Consider the following 21,638-nt stretch of genomic DNA (forward strand, 5'->3'; position numbering starts at 1 on the left):
GGGTACTTTTAAGTATTTTTCTTCAGTGGATACTTAACACTGTGTTTTTTCTTCTTTCAGCGAGAAAGGGTTCCGGAGGAGTACTTTCAGCATGATCCTGAACCCAAATACATCTACAGATTTGTGTATGCTCTCTTCAGTGCCGCCCAGCTGGCTACTATTAAATGTGCAATAGTGACTTTGGTAATATATTTTTCTCTTAATAGAAGCATCTCTAGAAATTTTTTTCTTGTACAGAAGGTATGGGCCTGTTTTTCAAATGAAAGTAGGTTCCTGAAATGATCATCAGAACTTTATTAAAGAGAAATGTATCAAAAGGAATGAAAACATACAGATTTGAGCTTTAGTAATCATCATGATTTAAAATGTTGCCACTGCTTTTCTCATCACAAAACAATTGATGTTAAAGGCAGCAGGAGAGACTTCTGGTTTCTCCTTCCACACCTCAGGATGCATGCACACACAGGGCACACAGGCGCACACCGGCAAAGTGTGCTGGGTGGTAGGATGGAGGCGATCACTGAACTTCCTGGCCCACGGCAGGTGTAGATTCAGTGTGTTTCTGAGTCTCAGGCTGTGTTGCCTAGGCAGTGTGATGTGTGTCTTGATTGAGACTGACTGCCTTCACCTCCCTGACCTTGGACGACAGTGTTAACCATCTCTACTGTCCCCTGGTGCCGGCGTGTGAAGGTACCCAGGACTGGGGTGTCAGCAGTGCTTGGAAAGGCTTTACTCAGGTTAGCCTGCCGAGCTCCAGCTATGTGAGGACCTTTCTGTCATCCATACTGAATTCCTGTGGTAAGATTTCATCATTTGACTAATACATCATATTCAGCTGAGAGGTCGTTGGGATTGCCTAACTCCTCCCTATAGCAAACCCATAGGGGAAGGTCAGCTGCATGGTCTGGAGGGAGGGCCTGCGTCCACCGCTGCCCGCGCCCCTGCAGGCAGAGTGTAGGAGAGGAGGCTTCCCCTCAGTGGGCCCGGGTCAGATGCAGGCCTTTTCTTGGAGCTGCGAGCCAGGTACAGGGCTCAGTTGGCATGTGCTTGAGAGAGGCGGGAGTGGCGCTGGCACGTGGAGAGCTGGGAAATGCAGGCAGGAGAGGGTGTGTGGGTTGGAAGAGGGGCATTTCTTTGTAGACAAGTTAAGCCCGATGGACCTGTGAGACAGCAGAGTGACAGTGTCTAGCAGTCATTTGACTGTATGGGATTGGAGCCCGAAGCTGAGCAAGAGGCAGGGAATTACGTGTAGCTGTTCAAATGCAGAGAAAGTACGTTAAATAAAAGTTGAGGAGAAGATAGATCTGTGGGGACTGTCAGCACTCACAGGACACATCCCCAGAGGAGTGGCCGGAGTGGTAGGAAACCCAGGACAGAATCAGAAGAGCTGCCAGGAGAGCTTGAAGAAGGAGAGCATGGTGCACGTGCTGAGTGCTGCCAAGGAACTCCTTAGGGCATACATGGGCACCAGATGCCTGCCCGTGTCACGGTTCTAAGTGCTGGGCATAGAGGAGTGTTCTTGCCTTTCTGAGGTAAGTATAGCAGACATAAGGGTTTTGTTTTTCTCTAGTTTTTATGGAGTATGGTTCATTTACAGTGTGTGTAAGTATCGGGTGTACCACAGAGTGTAAGACTTTTTAAAATGAGTATTTTTAAAAAGATGACTGTTTGAAGTAGTAGTGAAAGCTAGAAAGAGAAAGCAAGGTAAAGGGATGGAGAGATTCGAGGGGCTTCCCTGGTGGCTCAGACAGGAAGCAGTCTGCCTGCAGTGCAGGAGACTTGGGTTCCATCCCTGGTTTGGGAAGATCCCCTGGAGAAGGGAGTGGCAACCCACTGCAGTATTCTTGCCTGGAGAATTCCCCATGGACAGAGGAGCCAGACGGGTCCATGGGGTCACAGAGTCAGACACGACTGAGCGACTTAACACATGCACGCTAGAAAGACCAGGAAGAGCCTCTTTACAGAGGTGAGATCTGAACCAGGACCTGGCTGGACTGAGGAAGATGAGGGGCCTGAGAGCACAGGCAGGGGGCAGAGCACGAGGCGCAGACAGGAGCGGGTTCTGTGCTGAGGGGTCAGCAGGGTGCCGCTGTGATCAGAGTAGGGAATGAGGGAAGGCACAGGCAATGAGGGCACAGAAGGACGATGGCATCTCACCCAGGGCCTCGTGACTAGCAGGCCACAGAAGTGACCTGTTTGATGGGAGAGCCCTGGCAGATGTTGAGCAGGCCCGTGAAGTGCACTTAATCTGAGAGGCTCTCCTGGCTGCTCTGGGGAGAACAGACTGTGGTTGGCTTTCAGTGGAAGCAGAGAAGTTAGGAGGCAATGGCAGTGATAGAAGCCAGAAGTGACGGACAGAAGAGCAGAGCCGGCAGGTGACCAGTGAAAGTGGAGATAAGAATTCCCAACAGATGGTAGTGAGATAACTCAAGTGGAGGTCTTTGGTCCCGGCAGCCAGGCGTGTGGCAGTGTCTCTCAGCTCTGAGGGCAGGCCTGGGGAGTGGGGCGCTGTGATGAAGAGTGCTGGCTGTTTGTCATGAAGGCAGCAGTGACCATGCCTCAGTAGTTTCAGGGGGGCAGTGGCGGCCAGGGGCAGACTAGATGGGCTAAGGAGAGGATGGGTCATGAGGAGCCAGTGTCAGAACATTTCCTGAAGGAAGTGTTCTAAGGGGTGGTGACGGATGGGCTGAGAACATGTAAGAAAACATTGGAGAAAATCTCTGACAGAGAGGGGGTTGTTCAAGAAGAGATGAATTGTGGGAACAGTGTTCTGCAGAAATGAGAGGTGGGACTGACTTCATTCATAGAAGAGTTAGCTTCAGGGAAAAGAAAGAAGTGTAACTTCCACTGAGACAGGAGGGCAAGTGGTGTAAATGAGACCAGGTTTGCCTTTATAAAGTGAAGCTGAGAGGAAGCTGAGGGACTGCCCCTAAGGCTGAACTGCCTCTGTCAGTGCCATAATACAGCAGAGGGGCGGACCCTGCGGGAGACTCGTTCTTGGAGAGTACTGGCGCGTGTGGAGTTCTCTGGGGAGTGGGGTGCAGAAGTTCACTAAGAGTATATAATCTCAGTAACCGTGTTTGAAACACAATTGAGTTTGGAGAGCTTTGGCAGATCGGAGCTGTCAGTCTGATAACGGGACATTTTTCTTTTTGTCAAATGGCATATATTTTCTTCTGCAGAGGTAACACCATCACAACTTATGTCTTTAGTCTTTACTCAGCTGTTAACTTGGTCTGGTTCTTTATAGAATAGCCATTTGACACATATAAAAGAAGCCATGAAGTCATCTCACAAACTACCTGGCAGATTTAGAGGAGCCCCAGGGATTCAGACATCGGCAGCTCTTAACCACCTTAGAACCAAACAAATTGACTAAGTTGCAGAATATGTAAGACCAGTGAGTTATGAAATAATGGAGATGTGAAAAATCGGGGTGTGAACAAAGAGCTCTTTGTGCGTGAATCTTCCCTGAAGAGGCCCTGAGTGTAAAGCACAGCTGCTCCGTGCTGCCTGCCCTGTGGGGCGCAGCAAGGAGGCTCCTTGACCTGGGAGGCTCCTTGACCACCAGTTATTATCTTCAAGTTCACCCTCTGAAGAGAAGATAAAGAAATGCTCAGTCTTACCAGAGTTTTACATACTCAAGCTTTATGTAAAATTGCCACGTACCCACCACCAGTATGGTAGGTACATTGCACACGGTAGGCACTCAAGCATTTACTGAACGGTTGAATCAATGCTGGGCCATACGTGCTGCCTTTTACAAGTGGGAAAGTAATAACACAATGCCTGTCTTTAGAATGCTGAGATGTCCTTTCATTCCTGCGACCAAAATTGGGTTGGAAATTCACATGGGCAGAGTAGAAATACCAGACTGACAGAAATATTTGCCTTACAACTGTGACCTGGCCTTTGGCCTTGGCTGGCCAAGCAAAAGTCTCTGTAGAACCAAAGAATAAAAGATATGTTAAAAACAGATGAAACCTATCATTCCTAACAATTCTATGACAGCTTTTAAACTGAACTAAAATCAAAGGTCAGTCCTCTACTTTTGCAGGTTTACTTAGAAAGGCTTTTAACTTATGCTGAGATCGACCTTTGCCCCACTAACTGGAAAAGAATTGTTTTGGGAGCCATTCTTCTTGCCTCCAAGATTTGGGACGATAAGGCTATTTCGGACTACTGCCAGATCCTAAAGGACATTACACTTGAGGACATGTGAGTTTGTAAGGTTACGGTGAACTGTCTAACCATTTTCCAATACCTTATTTACTCCCATAAAGTTTACAGCTTAAGATATGTTACATTTTAAGAAATGTTACATTGTGCAGAGAGCTGAATTAGGTATAAATATAAAATTAGACTTCTTTCTGTCTAGCTGTAGTATAACCATTTGTATTTCCCATCATTAATTAGTTAAATCTTGGTGTGTTACTGTTGTAATATTCTGCTTGATAAATTGAAATTACTTTTCTGGTGGTTTTTGCCATTTTACAAGCTCACTACCAGAACAACATGATGCAGTAAATAACTTCACGTCTTTCTTAAAGCTGTCTACCAGGTCCAGTCTGTTTTTAAGAGACACATGTCTGGCCTTGGAAGTTAAGTGGTCACTGCTGAGATCTTAGCACCTCCAGACTACTGAGGTTATAACTTCAACTTGAGTCACACATTGTATGTTTGTTTTTGCAGGTCTTTTCTTTTGTAATCTGAGGTTGTCTCTAAGGTTCTGTTGTTACGGAAACCATGATGTACAGATGACCAAATAGAAAGGTTTCAGATCTCTGTGTTCTGTCTCCTCCACTGTCAGGAGTGTTCCCCATGTTTAGAAGTAGGTCTGCTGAGTTAGGAAACTCCTTTGTCTCAGATAGCCCAGGAAGTGTCAGTGGGGCCTCACCCGGGGCACTCAGCAACCACAGTGGTACTTGGTGGGGCCTCGAGTTAACTTGGGGGGTTCCTCACAGATGGCATGCTCCCATGGGCGTGAAACATCAGGCTTGCTGTCTGGCTGCAGGGAAGGGCCTCGAGGGTGGGAGGCAGCAGGAACCAGAGAGGTATTTGCAGCAGACTCTAGAAGTGCTCACTTGACAGGAAAAATGTCCTTGTGGGTGGCATTTAGGAAAACGTAAAGGGGCACCTCTTTATTATACTGAACAGCAGAGGACGATCAAGGTCATGGCAGGCAGTGGCAAGAGTTTGTTCCCTTTGCCCCTGACTCTTAATTCAGATTTACCAAAGTGCATATTTACAACTGAAGCAAAGAAGCTTGTGACTAAGAGAAGGGACCAGTGATTGTTGGTAGCTGTCAAAGTGGCTTTTGGTGAAAATGTCCACTTTGATGATAGAAAGGGTCATGGTGATATTGCTGGTAGCCACCTTAGTGTTACGGCAGATAATTCGAGATAAGTAGAAGTACTTTTGGAATTTGTAGAAACTAAGGTGACGTTGAGCACCACTATCATCCATCTTTAAACTGGTTCCTTGAAGGAAGGAAAATGTGTAATCATAAACACCAGGTCTGCCATGATGGCAGCTGAAATTTTCTCAGAACCTGCAGCTAAGCTGACGGGGGCTCTGGGTCCAGTTACAGCATCAGAGAACATGCAGGGAAGTGTGTGGATGTTCATAGATGTGAGCCCAATAGCACTGATGGCAGTGTCTAGCTACAGGAAGAAGCTAATTGTAAACAGCCCTTTTCTGTGTACAACAGAATCACCAGGAGCTATGTTCGTAATAGGTTGCTTTTGTTTATGATCTTTGGAAACTGGAAAGCATTACAGCCAAGTGTTCAAGTCACATTTGTCTCATCCCCCTGCTGTTGGCTGCTATTTGTAATGGTCTCATTTTGAGTCTAAATTGAAAAATTGGCATCTATCAGCTTTTCCTTAAAAGTTTTCTAACATTCATGTATCTTGTTTGAATATATTGAGCAGCTGCTGTTCAGAAAATTTGCTGCACCTATAAATGGCATGCTCTTCAGTCATCTAGTCATTTAAAAAAAAAAAAAAACGCAGAAGCGTATTCTGTAGTTCTAATGCCTTTTTCTTCAGTAAGTAAAGCTCTGTTAATAGACATGTTAATCCTATGAAGTACTGTATTTCCACACAATTAAAATGTATTAGTGGAAGAGAATATAAAAGGGATAGTGAAGTGCATTTATTCCCATAATAAATTAAATCCTCATTAGCTGATTATCAAAACATTATCTGTTTTACATTTCTATAGACTTATGGCCATATGAACAGGAAATTAATTTTGGAGGTAGGTTCAGTTAGGTTTAAAGTTCAGCAAATGAGAAACCTCATTTCTGCTCACACTCTGCTCTCCATGCAGGAGAACATCAAACATTTGATGACTTACCAATGGATAAAATATTAACACTTTAAAACCAGGAAACAAATATTTTGAAAAATAAGTCACTTTCATTTGTCTGGGTATTTATCATTTGTATATAATTAACTCTTTAAAGTGATTGCTGTGAAAGTGGTAAGACTTACTCTGATTTTATTTACTTAAACATTAGACAAGCTAATGACTGTGTATGGTCCCACAGGAAAGACCTGCTCCCAGGACCCTACTTTCCCACTTCATTGAATTCGCCCCCTGCGTGCCTATGCACCTTCTGTCCTAGTCAGGGCCGGCGGACAGAGCGCAGGGGGAACTGCTCCATCGGGGTCATTGCTCAGGTGCATTTAGTCTAGCCAAGACGTCTCCCCTTAATCCTACTGCCTCCCATAGCTTGAAAAGTGTATCCCATCCTGTCCCAGGAACACCTTCTGGTCCTACTGGGATTAAGAGGAACAGAAACTTGCATTCTGCCCTTTGCCACAGTCCCCTGCACTGGAGCGGGGGGAGGGGATTCCCTTTCGCATCGCGTGTAGCTTATTTATTTATTTATCTGAGATGAATCCTTGTTGCCTCAAGAGTCTTCTCCCCTCAGAGATAATAGCAGTGGCTCTCCATGGCCCCATTTGTTGCCGTGGTGATGTGCCTACTCCTTTTGTTGGCGTGTCTCTACTTCAATAAGCCCCTTCCTGTTATCTGTGGGAATGTCTGCAAGTTCTCCAGAGCTAGTAAACAGCACACATCATTCCTGTCATCTGATGACTGTAGCGGGGCCGTGTGAGCGAGCGTGGAGCATGAATGCGCAGCTGCACTGATGGAACTCTGAGGAATGAGCCCCCGAGTCAGCAGCATGGGTGCATAAGAGGGCCGTAACCTCCCCCCCTTGTCCCAAACTCCAAGTGCCAGGACGCAGGAAGAACCACCAAGAGCTGTCCCTTGTTTGAACATGAGTGTATTAATCCAGCTGGGGAGCCGTTATTTGTTTCCAAGCTGTATTTAGAGCTGTTGTGGCACAGAATGGGGTTTCTGAAGATAGCCCAGTTGACTAAAATTGTCCTATGTTGGTTTTGTCTTCTCCTCCCCCAGGAATGAGGCGGAACTGCACTTTGTGGAGCTCCTCCAGTTTCATCTTAAGGTTTCCACCAGTGTTTATGCCAGATACTACTTTGACCTTTTCTCCTTAGCAGATGACGACAACCTGAGTTTTCCAATTGCTCCTTTTAGCACAGAAAGAGCACAGAGCCTAGAGGTAAGACTGGGGATTCACTAACTGGGTTTTCTGTCAGCCACCAAAGCCAGCGTCTGTGGCTGACTTACACTCTGCAGTGACTGACAGTTTGCAGAGCTTATTAACCCATTGGCATCTTATTCCCTGTGTCTTTTATGGGTTAGACAGAGATATCACATTATTTTTTAAAAAAAATTACAGATATCTCTTATGTAACCATAATTCAGAATATTTTAAATCAGATTTAATTGTTCTTAATGGTTTTCCATTTGAACCTCCACACTTACATATAACCATACAGGAATAATTCTTATAATTGTGTCCCTAATCATATGTACATTGATAATTACTTACCATTCTTAACTGCCTGAGCTTGTAGTGTGTGTTTGTGTATCACAGTTCAGCCCCATGAGTTTATTAGACCAGAAGCATCAGGGGCTAACCTGTGAGACCTATACTTGGAAATTAGAATGTGGGTTCAGAAACTGGATGTAGAAAGTAGGTGGGTTTTTAATGGAAGTGGTAACATACATGGGATGAAGGAATTTGTAGTAGTGATTTGAAGAGTAATTTGAAGTAGTTTGTGATTTCTGGTGGGTATACAGCAAAATTTACAACTGAAATGAATACATATAAAGTTGACACTTTTTCTGGTACCTTGGTACTTTAGAAATAAGACATTTTTCTACAATAATTTACATGCATGTGAAATAGCACCTTGTAGTGCTTCATCACTAGACCTTTCTTGCCTTCAACACACACCTACCCTCATTAAAATGTTCGTAGTGTAGTAAATAATGAAGACTGAATAGAAGTTGAATAGCTGGGTAAACACTGATTTTGCTCAGGTGTGTTCATTATGCTTAAGGACCTAGTATGTAGGTAACATCATATTGCTGTTAGATGGGGCCTATTTTGGGAACCCAGTTTTTAAATATGTTCCTCCCTGCCCCAGCAATCTCATCATAGCCCTTGAAGAATATTATCTTAGGGAATCAGCAGTGTAGATATGAGCTATCCAAAGTAGCAGCAACTGTCAACCTAAATGAATGCAGATGTGTGGCTTATCAATGCTGCTTTCTTTAAGGTTGGAACTTTTTTCCCCCAATTATACTTATGTTCTATCTGATTGACTTTCTTAGGCCATCTCCAGACTGTGTGAAGACAAATACAAAGTGGGCAGAGTTGCTGTGAGAAGGTCTTTCAGCGCTGATCATTTCATTGGTATTCAGCGCTCCAATGCCATCCTCTCATGAACAGAGAGAGGTGAGGGGTTGTAACATCATGAACCCCTCGTAACAAGGACTGGAGAAATACCACCTCTCCTGCTCAGAAACCAGCAAAGTTAGTATTTCACCCAGAAGAAAGACACTGAATTCAAGAGACTTGCAGACAGCAAAGGTTATGGTCATAGGAAAAAACTGGACCTTGTCAAGACAACACACTCTTCTGTCCTTTTTAATGTAAACAGAGTTACAAAAACCACTCCAAAGCTAAAAGCTCCCAACCCACCCACAGATATTTGCTTACTGTGTAGGCCGATAACTGTGAACTATGTGAGGTTTTTTTAATAGTTTAAATTTTTAGACTTTAAAGACACTAACTGTATAACTTTTACTTTTTCCTATTTTTCTCACCCATATTGCTGCATATTCCTTTAGAATCAGTGCAGTATTGCCGTTCAAACACGGGACTCCTGACAACTCATATAGCCACTTAGGAACAGACTGCTGTAGCACTGTTAGGTTTTGAAGGATTCTTCCTCCCTATTTCATTGAAGCTGCTAGTCATTTTTGGCAATCAGTTTAAACCAAAAAGCTGCTGAATAACACTTGTCATTCAGTTTTTTTGCAAGCACTACTTATTAGCATATTAGCATGTTTGGGATCATAAGCAGAGAAAGTATGTTGTTACCTGCTTCTATTGGGTCCCTGCTGCGTTTCTTGTTAACTCTAATGGTGCTTCTCATTTTCTGATGATTTTCCTCTTTGTTAAATACTTGTATTAAAGGATATTTTCATAATTGCAGCCAACCTGTTAGTCCAGGAATAAGCAGATAGTGAAATAGAAGGTGTCCCAAAAGTCTTGGTGCAATTTTAAGCTTTAATACAGTGTGCTTGGACACTCCAGGACACTGCCGTGGAAGTATAAATGCTACAGACGCAAAATGTGACTTGAAAGTTTACTTGAATTTCTTCTAAACTCATTTGGTTTTGTAAATCTTAGATGTTAAGCTTTTAATTTGAATTTTTTGTTTCAGTCCCTCTTGAAGATGGCAAACAATAGGCTAAAACAAAAGATTAAAATTAAGAGCTTAATGTTTAAAATTTACAAAACTAAATGAGTTTAGAAGAAATTCAAGTAAACTCTCAGGTGATGTTTTGTAAGTTTGTAGCATTTATATTTCTACAAGTATCAAAGCTTCAAATTGCACCAAGACTTCAGGAGGATATCTTGTATCTTTATAGACCTGGCCTCCTCTTTTTAAAATAGTCCTTTGCCTGGCTGGGCTGTTGATCTGCTTGAGCCCGGAAGTTTCTTTTTTATAGGTTTGGTAAAGGAATTACGAACAATAGCATTAGTTATCGATAATAAACTGAAAGGAACTGGACCCTAGTAGTAGTGACAGGGAAGTAAGCGACATGAAACAGCTTTTCTGTTCTGCGTGTTAACCTGGCTGTAGGTGTGTCAGTTCAAGTTGTTACTTGAGGAAAGATAAATCTTAGGAACCCTTACCTCAGGCTTTTTAAAACACAGGGTACCACTTAGCCACCAGGAAGCCCATTAAAAGACAGGGAGGTCCAGTAATCAGTCTTTTAGGAAATTGGTAATGATGTCACCTAAATGTGAAACATTAAAAAAAAAAAGTGTTCTCAACTATGTAAAATCTTTCTCCTACCTTCTCAAACATAATCCTAGGAATTTTGCCTGTAAACAAAGCATTTCTGGGCTATAAATACTTTCTCTCTTTATAGCAAGGCTTCACATTATATTGAGTGCCACAGGTTCCATCATTTTTAAAGGACAGAGACATAAACGATAAATAATGGATATAAAATATTACAGTCTACCACCTCAAAAAATGTTGTTTATGGAGCTTGGAGATTCAAGTATCGATTGCAGTTTTATTTTGAAAAGGATGCTACAACTTGTGTGGTTTTTCTTCCTCATGTTTATATTAAAAGAAAAGAATAAAAGTATTTTAATTAAAATACGTGGCTGTTGTGCACCTTCTCACTGCTCACGTAACATCACGGCTCTGCTTAGCGCAAATGTTCTCAATCCGCTCTGATAGGCAGGCCTGAAAGCATTTTCCGACTACCCATTCAAAAGTTTCTTTGACCGTTGCCTTTAGTTAAGAGGCATTTATTTCTTCGGCTTATGTTCTTTTCAACCAGAAGATAATTTAGTACACTTAAAATCACTGGCTGTGGTGCTCAGTGGCATAGTGCATTAGATGGCACTTTGGAATTGTGTGTTATTGTACCAACAGGGGAAAAAAGCACATTGGAAGATAAAAGGTAAAACACAGAAAGGAGTTAGAGAAATACTGTTGAATCAGAACATGAGTTACTTGAGGATTTCAAGCCACTGAACAGGAAAGAAAATGGAATAAGAGGAAGTAGAACTGCGGTTGTTGTAAAGAGGGTGATGTTAAACAAGCCATGTGATGTACCAGATCACCATCAGGTTTCTCTAAGACCCTAGTCACTGCACTCGCGCAATATTCCATCACTCCTGATAGTATTGTTGTGTCTTCATCCACCTTAATTCACTACCTAAGGTCAGATCTTTTAACTTTGTTCTTGGTAAGTTGTTGATTAGGAGAAATAATCTGAATTAGTGCAGAAGGAGAGAAAAACTATGACAAATCACTAAGATAGTTTGTACCATGTAATAATATGCCAGTTACTAAGCAGAAATGCTGTCACATCTTGAGTGGTCAAAGGTTAAAAAAAAGTGGGGGTAGGAACACTGCTTGGACACGACTGTAGTTTGAAGACAAGTTAGAATCACTAAACATTGCTCTTTCAGTGTTAATTCTAGAGACAATTACAGCCATTTTGATAAATGGAAAACTTAAAGATTCTCATAAGTACTATAGGGCATGAAAACTAGTTCCTAGTAGGGGCAATAGGGTAGTGTTGAGATTTTATACCTAGGAAGAGTTTATTCCCTAAAGTACTAAGACTATAAAAGAATACCTCAACTCAAATTTATTTTCATTTTTAGTTTTTGGAATATACTGACGGTGCAATTTTAACTGGAATACTGTGAACTGAACTTTATAAGGACAAGACAAAGGTTTCAAATCTATGTATGAACCAAATGAAATTGTCATTTTTCTACATTAAATTCACGTGGTTCACCCTAAGACAACTTAGGGCCCAGTGTTTCTGAGAAGTTTTTTCCATTCTGTATCAGATTCTATCATGACCCTATTCTATCACATCTAAAGTACCCTGTATGCCCATTATTGAAATTCAACCTTACAAAGTCCTGGTTTTATAACAACTCATGTTTCATTTGTTAGTTTTCCCATTTTATAAGATATACCATTACTTGATTTTTTAAAAGTGCTGATGAAGTCAGTATTTACTGGAAAATCATTCACTCTATATTTCAGGTTATGCAGTGTTTTGGGAAGTGTTTCCATACAGCATGTAGGTTACCTGAACTCTTTGATCACACAAGCCTTCTACCACGTGTAGAGTGACTAGGACTGTTCCTCGCCCAGAAGCCGTGGTCTGTGAGTTCAGAGCTACTAGGTAAAGCACCTGATGGCTGGCAGAGCCTCTCTCAGGCAAGCGCTAGTTTCTGTGCAGAATCTGTCGATTATCCCTAGCATCTACCAAGGATTAGATCACCTAAGATCTCAACTGTTGGCTACTTATCACCCTGGCCGGCCTGACACTGCCAGCAAAAATAAAATCCAGGAGCCCTTCAGCAAAGTCTGGTCCCTTGTACACAGGTGCAGTCTGGTTTCGGAGGCAATTTAGTCTATTTTAAATGGGTTTGGCAGATGAGAGAACAATTTAATGTGAAACAAATTTTAAGAATACCAGTTTGTGGTTTAGGGAACTCTAGGATGCAGAAAGAACTAGGAAAGTGAAACAGAAATTAAGAGGAATCCAGAGTCAAATGAAAAGTGGTTAACATTCTTTAAAAAAGGCCCAGGTATGCAAAACAGAAAAAGAGACACAGAAATACAGAACAGACTTTTGAACTCTGTGGGAGAATGTGAGGGTGGGATGTTTCAAAAGAACAGCATGTATACTATCTATGGTGAAACAGATCACCAGCCCAGGTGGGATGCATGAGACAAGTGCTCGGGCCTGGTGCACTGGGAAGACCCAGAGGAGTCGGGTGGAGAGGGAGGTGGGAGGGGGGATCGGGATGGGGAATAAGTGTAAATCTATGGCTGATTCATATCAATGTATGACAAAACCCACTGAAATGTTGTGAAGTAATTAGCCTCCAACTAATAAAAAAATTAAAAAAAAAAAAAAAAGAAATTACCAAACAAACAACACGTCATTTCTGTTTTTTCAAAAATACAGGAATAACATTGGTGCAAGATAAACTGCTAAGTTAGAAGCATAAAATGGATACAGGAAAGTAATCTTCATAAAAAAAAAAAAAAAAAAAAAAGGCCCAGGTAAATGTGAAGGGAGCTAGTAATTTGAATATTAGAAAAATTCAGCGACAGCCTCAGAACCTAAGGTACTCAAGAATGTGTCCATATCTACTCAGATTGTTCTGACTTTTTCTTAAAACATCTATTCCTTCATCCTAGCATTCTCATTTCCAACCTTTACTTCTGGCTCCCCAGACGGTGGCCCTGTATTACCTCCCTGTGGGAACTGACCCTTCCAAGGGCAAAGGTTGAGTGTTCGGTCACCTCCCACTGGCCTCTCTCAGGATCATCTCAGCTTCACCCTCTGATTTTCTGCTAGTGCCAAATGTGGCAGTGCTTGATGCTGGTTACTACTGTGATCCACTTCCAAAGCCTTAGCAGGTTCCAGGAAGTACAGGATTTATATGGCTCACAGGCTAACTGGTCCCTGTGATCCCCTTTAATCAACTGCTTGGGCCCTCCTTAAGGTGCTTGTTCCCCATCTGCTGCACTCAGTCCCCTGACCTGCCCACAATTCTAGACGTATCACCTCAGGCTAAGCAGCAACCCCACGTGCAGACTCCACAACTTGTTTCACCTGGCGTTAGGAACAGATGCCTCACTCTTAAGGTAACCCCTCTCATCCAACGGAGGCAATTCCATCCCAAGGCTTAAAATCAAACTGCTATATCCACCCCCATCCCCTCCAGAACCTCACCAGTTTATTCCCTTCTGCTTCAAAATTGCATTCATCTTCCCAACATGAGGATAGGGCAGTTTGACCTTGCTTGGTCCTTTACATGTCCCAGTATTTCACAAGATGTGGTCTCTAGACCATCTTGCCTCTCATGGGCTGAAAACTTGTAAGAAATGAGGGGAATCCTGGAACAGATAAAGAAACATTAGTAGAAAGTCTGGTGAGATCCAAATGAAGTCTGGAGTTAATAGTAATATGATAATCTTGACTTCAGTTTAACAAAAGTGCTATGATAATATGTTAATATTAGGGCAAGATGTATATATTTTTGCAACTTCTGTGTAAACCTAAAATAATTCTAAAAGTTTAAACAAGCAAACAAAACAAAAAGAACCACTTCCTGGGCCCTAGACTAAACGAATCTCAGTTCCTGGAGCGAAGCCAGGAAATCTACATTTCTAATAGGAACCCCCAATGATTCTTACACAGACACAAACTTGAAAACTAGTCTTTCAATTCTCTCCCATCCCATGCCTGAATGGCTGCTTCCTCCTCATTTTATTGATACTTACCTTAACCTGGTTTAATCCTTCAGGTCCTCTCAACTCTAAAATATAAATACTATCATTATCGCCCTTTCACAGATGAGAAAGTGCTAAGATGAGAGTACTAAAAGGTTAAGCCATCTGTCTAGGATCAAGCAGCCCATGATTGATGGAGCTGGAATCTGAGTCCCTCGTCAGTCTAGCTCCCAAATCTATGCATAGAACGCTTATACTGCCTCTCCTTCTGCTGGATGTGACCAATTAAAGAGCTGTGCAACTAAGCCACTAAAAATGCATTATGACCTACTTCTCTAGCCACCCAAGTCTAACAGGCCCCTTTTCTACTGGTGGGGAATAAGCAATGTCTTAGAAAGCATCAGGAAGATGTGTCAACTATGGAGACCTGTATGGGGAAGGCACAGTGGCTCTTCTACCAGGATCCAGCTCAGCTGCTGTATTTTCTATTCTCTCAAATGCCCTAATGTGTACCAGTCTAACAATGCTCATCTTACTTTGACACTACATTCTCTCAGGTTTGCTAAGCATCTGTCCATATTGTCAGGGAAGTGGCAACTTTAAATCAACTTACAATAGGTCCTCTGTACCCACAGATTCTGATCAGTGGATTCAATCACCATGGGTTGGAAATACTTGGGGAAAAAATTTAAGAAAGTTCCGAAAAACAAAACTTTAATTTGCTGCATACTACCAACCATTTGCATTATACTTAAAACAACTCCTTACTGAGGATTTGTATTAGACATTAGAAGTAATCTAGACATGATTTAAAGTATATGGGAGGATGCAGGGGGAAGACGGAAGGACTGTGTGTAGGTTATATGGAAATATTGCACCATTTTACATAAAGGACTTGAGCATCTGTGGATTTTGGTATTTGCAGGAGGGAAAGTTCCTGGAACCAGTACTCCACAAATATAGAGGGAGAATATATATCTCCTTATCTGGGCTCCTTGACTGGTGTTTAGACCTTAATGAAAGTGAAGGTGTTAGTTGCTCAGTCATGTCCAACTCTTTGTGACCCCATGGACTATAGCCCACCAGGCTCCTCTGTCCATGGAATTCTCCAGGCAAGAATACTGGAGTAGGTTGCCATTTCCTTCTCCAGGGGATCTTCCAGACCCAGGGATAGAACCCAGGTCTCCAGCATTGCAGGCACATAATTTACCGTCTCAGCCACCTGGGAGGCCTTCATACCAAGTTGTAAATTGAATGATCAAGTTTGGGGAGTTCATGACTGCCAAGCAGACACACAGAACAGCACCGCTTCCAAATTGCTTCAGCAGTCTAGACAGAGCTGACAAAACAACACAATGTCAGGCAGTGCCTCTGCTCTTGTGTATTTCCCTTCTTCCAGTGAATCATAAAACAATCACAGGATTGGCAGGAGAAACCTAAGAAGTATATTCAAGTAAAACATGTTTTCATTAGTTCTGCTTCTGTGATTGGAGTTTGCTTAATTTCATTATCAACAAAAAGGTTGCCACTCATATCTGAAAAATCTGATAATTAAGTTAGAATCCACATAGCGCCTTCAGCCAGCACATGCTCATTCATGTCCAACTCTGTGAGATGCCGTGAACTGTAGCCCACCAGGCTCCTCTGTCCTTGGAATTTTTCAGGCAGGAATACTGGAGTGGTTTGCCATTTCCTACTCCAGGGAATCCCTTAGAAAGCAGTGTGTCTCTTTGTAAAAAGCATGAGGAGAAAAATACTTGTGTAGCATCTTTTTACTTACTTTACCATTGCTTTAATGCACTTTAAAATTTATCTATATTGGGAACAAAGAAACAAAAACAGACATTTCTTTGTTTTTCATAAATAGCTACTCTCCATATTTGATAAAAATCTCAAACCATTATTTTAGCTTCCCACAAATATAATACATACAGATTTTTTATCTGAAATAGTGTCAGCAAATTAAGTACCTTGAAACTAACATAACCACATGCAACTGCTGTTCTACTGACTTCCAGGAACAAAACAAAAAACTTTTTATCAAGATGCTCTGGATTTCCTTTTGTTAGTGTTAAGAGATTCAATATTATAATCATCTGCCAGTAATAATTTATAGATTTGAGTTGATTGTCTACAAATAAAATACCACTGGCATTGCTTTATGAGTTCTGGATTTGACATGACATCGACAATACCTCATGGGACAGGCAATACACATATGTGGAAATCAGAAAAAGTAGTGAATGCCCTGGGCTCAAACTACTGACTCGGTATGTGCCTCATTTGGCTCAGTAATAAATTCACCTGCACCAAACCCGTATCAAAAGTCACTAAATCTCCCATATATAAAAATTATTTATATACACCCACAACACATACATACTATGCATACAGTTTTTAACAACATGAAGTAATATTGTCTTCAAATGATGTACCACAGACATTATCCTGGCTGAAATAAATCCTGTAATTGTCATCAAGCTGCTAGAAGCTTTTGAGAGTTCTGAGTCGGGTTACTTAGTTACTTTCATCCTGCCTACCCTTCACCCTGCTTTCATGTCCTGGTAGCTTTTTCTTTCAGAACCACCCTCCTCAACCCAGGCAGATTTCTTTCCCAGGATCACTTGATTGGACTTTGGAGGCAAGAAAGGGCACGCTGAGGGAGCAGGCAATTCTCAGCCACTGTACCTCACACCTGCCTAGATTTGTGATGTTCTCTGTCCTGTTGGCCCCATTCAGTGTTAGAAAGCAGTGATTCAAAGCTTTGTCCCTCCTACCCGCCTTGGTCTTTCTGTAGAGCACAAAAGTGAAAGAAGCCTCTTTAGCAGGGGTGGCAGTTCATTAAAATATACAACTACGTCTCCTAGCTCTGGGGTTCCCATTCTGTACTTGAGACTGCGGGTCACGGATGCTGTTACTAAGGTTCGGTGCGGGATCCATGAGGTTTTCTCCTGGCAGCCGGTGTCAGGATTAGTGCAGCCCTAGCCCAGGAGGAAAGGGCCTAATGAATACCAACTTGGAAACAGGGCTGCTGGCACATTATTTAAGCCTGTACATGCGCACAGTGACACACAACACACACATGGGCCCGTCGTTGGAAGCGACGGCAAGAAAGTATGACAAAGGTTTGCAAGGATAAACCAATAAGGCACCAAGAGAACTTTCTTCCAGTCAATTTAGACAGCTTCAGAATGTGAGGTTAATAATACATAGTAAAAAGACTTCCTAAGGCTCTTGTCAGCTGATTCACTGATAGGTCGCATATTAGTTCCTTCTAAATCTTCACCCTCCTATCTATGCTGAGAGACATTGCTTAAAATTGAACCACGAAAGGGACAGCCCAAAAGCTGTGTATGAGACTAAACTGGGCCTTAAATCCTCACTAAAATCAGAGCTAGCTGTAAAGAAGTTGCTAAACTACCTCACATCCTTTCATTTTATAATTGCTTTCATGAGTATGGATGGTCTGCCTAATGAAAATAAAAATCAGGAGAGAATTGAGTATGAGATGGAAACAGGGGGTGAGCATAAATAGATGGGTTTCTCTGCCTGGGTAGGGGGAGGGGTGGCTGATGCAAGACTTCAGGAAGCAGTGGGCTTAATCTTTGAGGGAAGGGAGAGCAGGGGTGAGAGAGAGACTGAAAACAGGCAACGCTAACAACTGGGATGAACCAAAAAACCTCCAGTGCATTACCTCTATTACTGCTCTTTGCCTTAGTATCCTTTCTCTTAACTGTCTTAAATTGTTTTTAAAGTAAATTGGTTGTTCTTTTTAGGTTTGGTATGTTGCCGAAATAAAAAAATAATTGTTTTAAAAGTAAGAATTAAATCACTTCAACCACATCCTCTCACAACTTTTAGATAAATTCTGCATCATCTTTACACTCTTCCACAAAAAAAAAAAAAAAAAAAGGAAAAGGAACAACCCAAATTAGACACAATGACTGAAGGCAGCAGAATAATCTATGTATTTTCTGGGAAGAGGTCAAGGTGATCAGAAAAGGTCCTCATTTGAAAAACAGGAGAGGAACTGGCCCTCAGGCAGGGGATCTATTTCAAGGTTCTAAGCAGCTGCAGAAAAAGCAGACGAATTAGATGTGCAGAAAGTTCTGTAGCTCGGTGTACCAGGTTTTGTCAAATATACTGAAATTTAATTTTGATTTAGGTGAGTGTTTAAGAGCAGTGCATTTTTATAAACATGAACAGCCTTTGAAAGTTCATGAAGACTATTAACATCATGCTTCTTTCCATCAGCATAGTGCTTAAATCCATTGTGGAAAATACACACTTGTTTACTTAATATCCATAAAGTAAAAGCTGCCCTGGGCTTAAATCTTACTTTTCCAACTTTGGTATAAATGAAGTGCAAATCGTTATACTTGTCATTTTTCTAGAGAGGCCTTCCCAAATTTTAATTGCATTTGCCATTTTAGCTTCTTAAATCTAGTCCCCAGTATTTTACCGGAAAATGCACTGTCACTCCCTTCCCCAACTATAGCCTCACACTCTTCTTGAATGAATGGTTAAACAGATTAGAAAAGCAAACAGCATTTTTAATAGTAAAGTGTGTGTGTGTAGTGTGTGTACGTGTGTATTCAACAATACGCAGGCTTTCATATAAGAATGAGGGAATGGTTCAACAGATTAGAAAAGCAAACAGAATTCTCTAACAGTAAAGTTTGTGAGGGTGTGCTCACCAATATACAAGCTTTCTCAGAAGAGGAGGAAAAGAAAAATATATTGAGGTGGGGTGGGGAAAACGGCTTTCCTTTTGCTACACTGATTCACGTTTCAAAAGCTTAAGCAAGTGTGTTATGGGTCTCATTTGTTGTCAGAGGCTGCAGAGAGCAGTGTCTCGCTGCTTTTGAAATATCTGGCTGTAATCTAGTCCAATGTCCAGGGACAGTCATTTTCCCTCATTGCTGCCAATGTTTGTTCACAGGTAGCCAGCCTCCCTTTCAAGCCCCTCATTCAAGGATGGGTGTGGTTTCTAATCACAGCTCTCCAGGAGAGGAGGAATAAGAAAAGCAAAAGGACTGTTTAACATGATAAAGGAGGTGGGATGGGGGAGGAGCAGATAAGAGAAGTGTTGGAAATTTACTTAATTACAGGAGGTATATCCAGTTTAGTCCTTAAATGTAAAAAGGAGACCCCTTCAGCTCTATCACTAAGTACTTTCAGAAGAAGGAAGTGGGCTCATTTTTACCAAAATATAACACAAGTTTTTTGTTGTTTTTTTTTTAAGTAAGATCACTAGAGTCTATTAAGAACCACCCACTCCTCCAGCACAAAGCTGCCATCTTAACAGTCTGGAATTGAAGTTCAACCAATCGCCATCCCTTAGGTTAGCACTATTCCAAACATTTATTCTGGACACTTACAATGCTACCTCTAAGTCATTCAAGCAAAGCTGGCACTGTTAAGAATGAGAATGATTACAAGGACTACAGAAAAGAAACTCAAGCTTGCTAAACAAAGCTAGGACGCACACAGAAACTCTCAACATTTCCTAACCTTGTCACTTTCTGGAGGTGTAAACCCATTATGCTCCCCCTCCTCAGTATGACTTAGGGTGTCCCCAAAGTTAGGGAAAGGGCCAAGCAGCTCATCTTAAAGCATCTGGGACACTTTAAGCAGTGGAAGAAGTAAGCTGGAGAAGCCCACGAGAAACTTCCCGCTCACAGCAACCTAAACTTTCACTGTTCACATTATTTTTAAAGACACAAGTATAGGAAATACATTTTCCCAATTGAGACCACACAGTTCACAGAACCCTGAACCAAGTGGACCTTCATTATAATGCCAACCTCAGGATTGTAACCGCCCCCCCAAAGCAAAGGTAAGTTTTGTTGCCAAAATGCAACAAAGTTAAAAATTAAGAAAACGACATATAAATTAAAAACATGGTTCCCCTCAAAAAGGCAGGAAGATAGAGCAGACGTCAGCTGAGCCCCTCTGAGAAGTCCTGGGACAGGTGCCCCCCTGGAAACAGCCCCTTCCCCTCCTCTCCAAGTTGCCCCAGGAGCGGGCGTCAGCACCATTAAGGTAAAACGGAAGTGACCTTGGCAAAGCTACCAACGGAAAACAACCTAGCTCCCTCAACTCCCGCCCGGCTCCTGGTCCCTTGTCCGCCTCCTCCTACACGTGCGACAGGGACACCTACTTGTGGTAGGTGGCGGCCGCGGCGGCTGGGCCGGGGGGCCCGGTCCTGCCCGTGAGCGCAGCGCTTGCCTCAGCGTGGTCCCCCACGGCCGTGGTGCCGCACGTGTCGTGGCGGTCACCGGCGTGATCGGTGGCTCGGGCGCTGCTGTCATCATGGGTGTCGTGAGTGGAGGGGGCTGAGCTGGGGGTGACGGTCCTCGCCTCCGGGCAGGGTGAGGGAGTGGCAGGCTCTCTGGTCTTCTCCTTGACTCCTGGTTCTCCTGCTGCTGAATGGTATCCCAAAGCCAGTCAGGAATAAGCATGGACACTTCAGGGCTGGCGGGAGGCATGTGTTCTTGGCTGCTGAGGTCGGAGGAAATGGCCGGCCTCACAATGATGGTGCGGGCCCCCACCTTAGGTTCGTTGGTGTCACTGCCACTGCTTGTAAGCCAGCCCTGGATCTGGTCCCTCCACCAGCCCAGTATCATCCCCACTGTCACCCCAGGGTGCTCTTCACAGATTCTATATCTGTATCATCTCCATCTATTCTACATCTACATCTATATGAACTACATCTATTCTATGTCTCTATTATTTCCATCTATTCTATATCTATATCAACTACACTTATTCTACTGTTAGCACACATTCCTGTGCATGCACACTGGGGTCAAACAAACTGAAACATCAGAGTTTGAAGCAGAGAAAGGTTTATTGCAGGGCTATGCAAGGAGACAGGTGGCTCACACCCTAAAAGCCCAAACTCCCTTAAGAGTTTAGCAAAGCACTTTTAAAAGCCAGGTGAGGGGGGAGGGGTGAGCTGGTATACAATTCTCTGATTTGGGGAGGGAACAGGGTGGTGTCACATTATCAGTCCTTAGGCTCCAGGAGGCCTGAGGCTGTGTGCTTTTAGTTGTCAAGTAATTAGTGTCTTCTATTCTGTGGAGCCATGAAATTAAAAGATGTTTACTCCTTAGAAGGAAAGTTATGACCAACCTAGATAGCATATTAAAAAGCAGAGACATTACTTTGCCAACAAAGGTCCATCTAGTCAAGGCTATGATTTTACCAGTGGTCATGTATGGATGT

General features: G+C 42.6%; 2 protein-coding genes across 5 annotated transcripts in view; both read left to right on the forward strand.

Moving 5' to 3' along the window:
* LOC122684279 (cyclin-Y-like protein 1) overlaps positions 1-10,787 on the forward strand; it is a 124,411-nt gene extending 113,624 nt beyond the window's left edge. For all 4 annotated transcript variants that reach the window (XM_043888285.1, XM_043888284.1, XM_043888286.1 and 1 more), the window contains 4 exons: positions 61-183; positions 4,058-4,218; positions 7,432-7,594; positions 8,716-10,787. In XM_043888285.1, coding sequence (XP_043744220.1) covers positions 61-183; positions 4,058-4,218; positions 7,432-7,594; positions 8,716-8,829 — 561 coding nt within the window. In that variant the 3' untranslated portion in view covers positions 8,830-10,787. The remainder of the gene's footprint in view (positions 1-60; positions 184-4,057; positions 4,219-7,431; positions 7,595-8,715) is intronic.
* LOC122684278 overlaps positions 1-21,638 on the forward strand; it is an 831,075-nt gene that overhangs the window by 245,469 nt on the left and 563,968 nt on the right.

This window comes from Cervus elaphus, chromosome 26 (genome assembly GCF_910594005.1).
Source record: "Cervus elaphus chromosome 26, mCerEla1.1, whole genome shotgun sequence".
NCBI classification, from domain to species: Eukaryota; Metazoa; Chordata; class Mammalia; order Artiodactyla; family Cervidae; genus Cervus; species Cervus elaphus.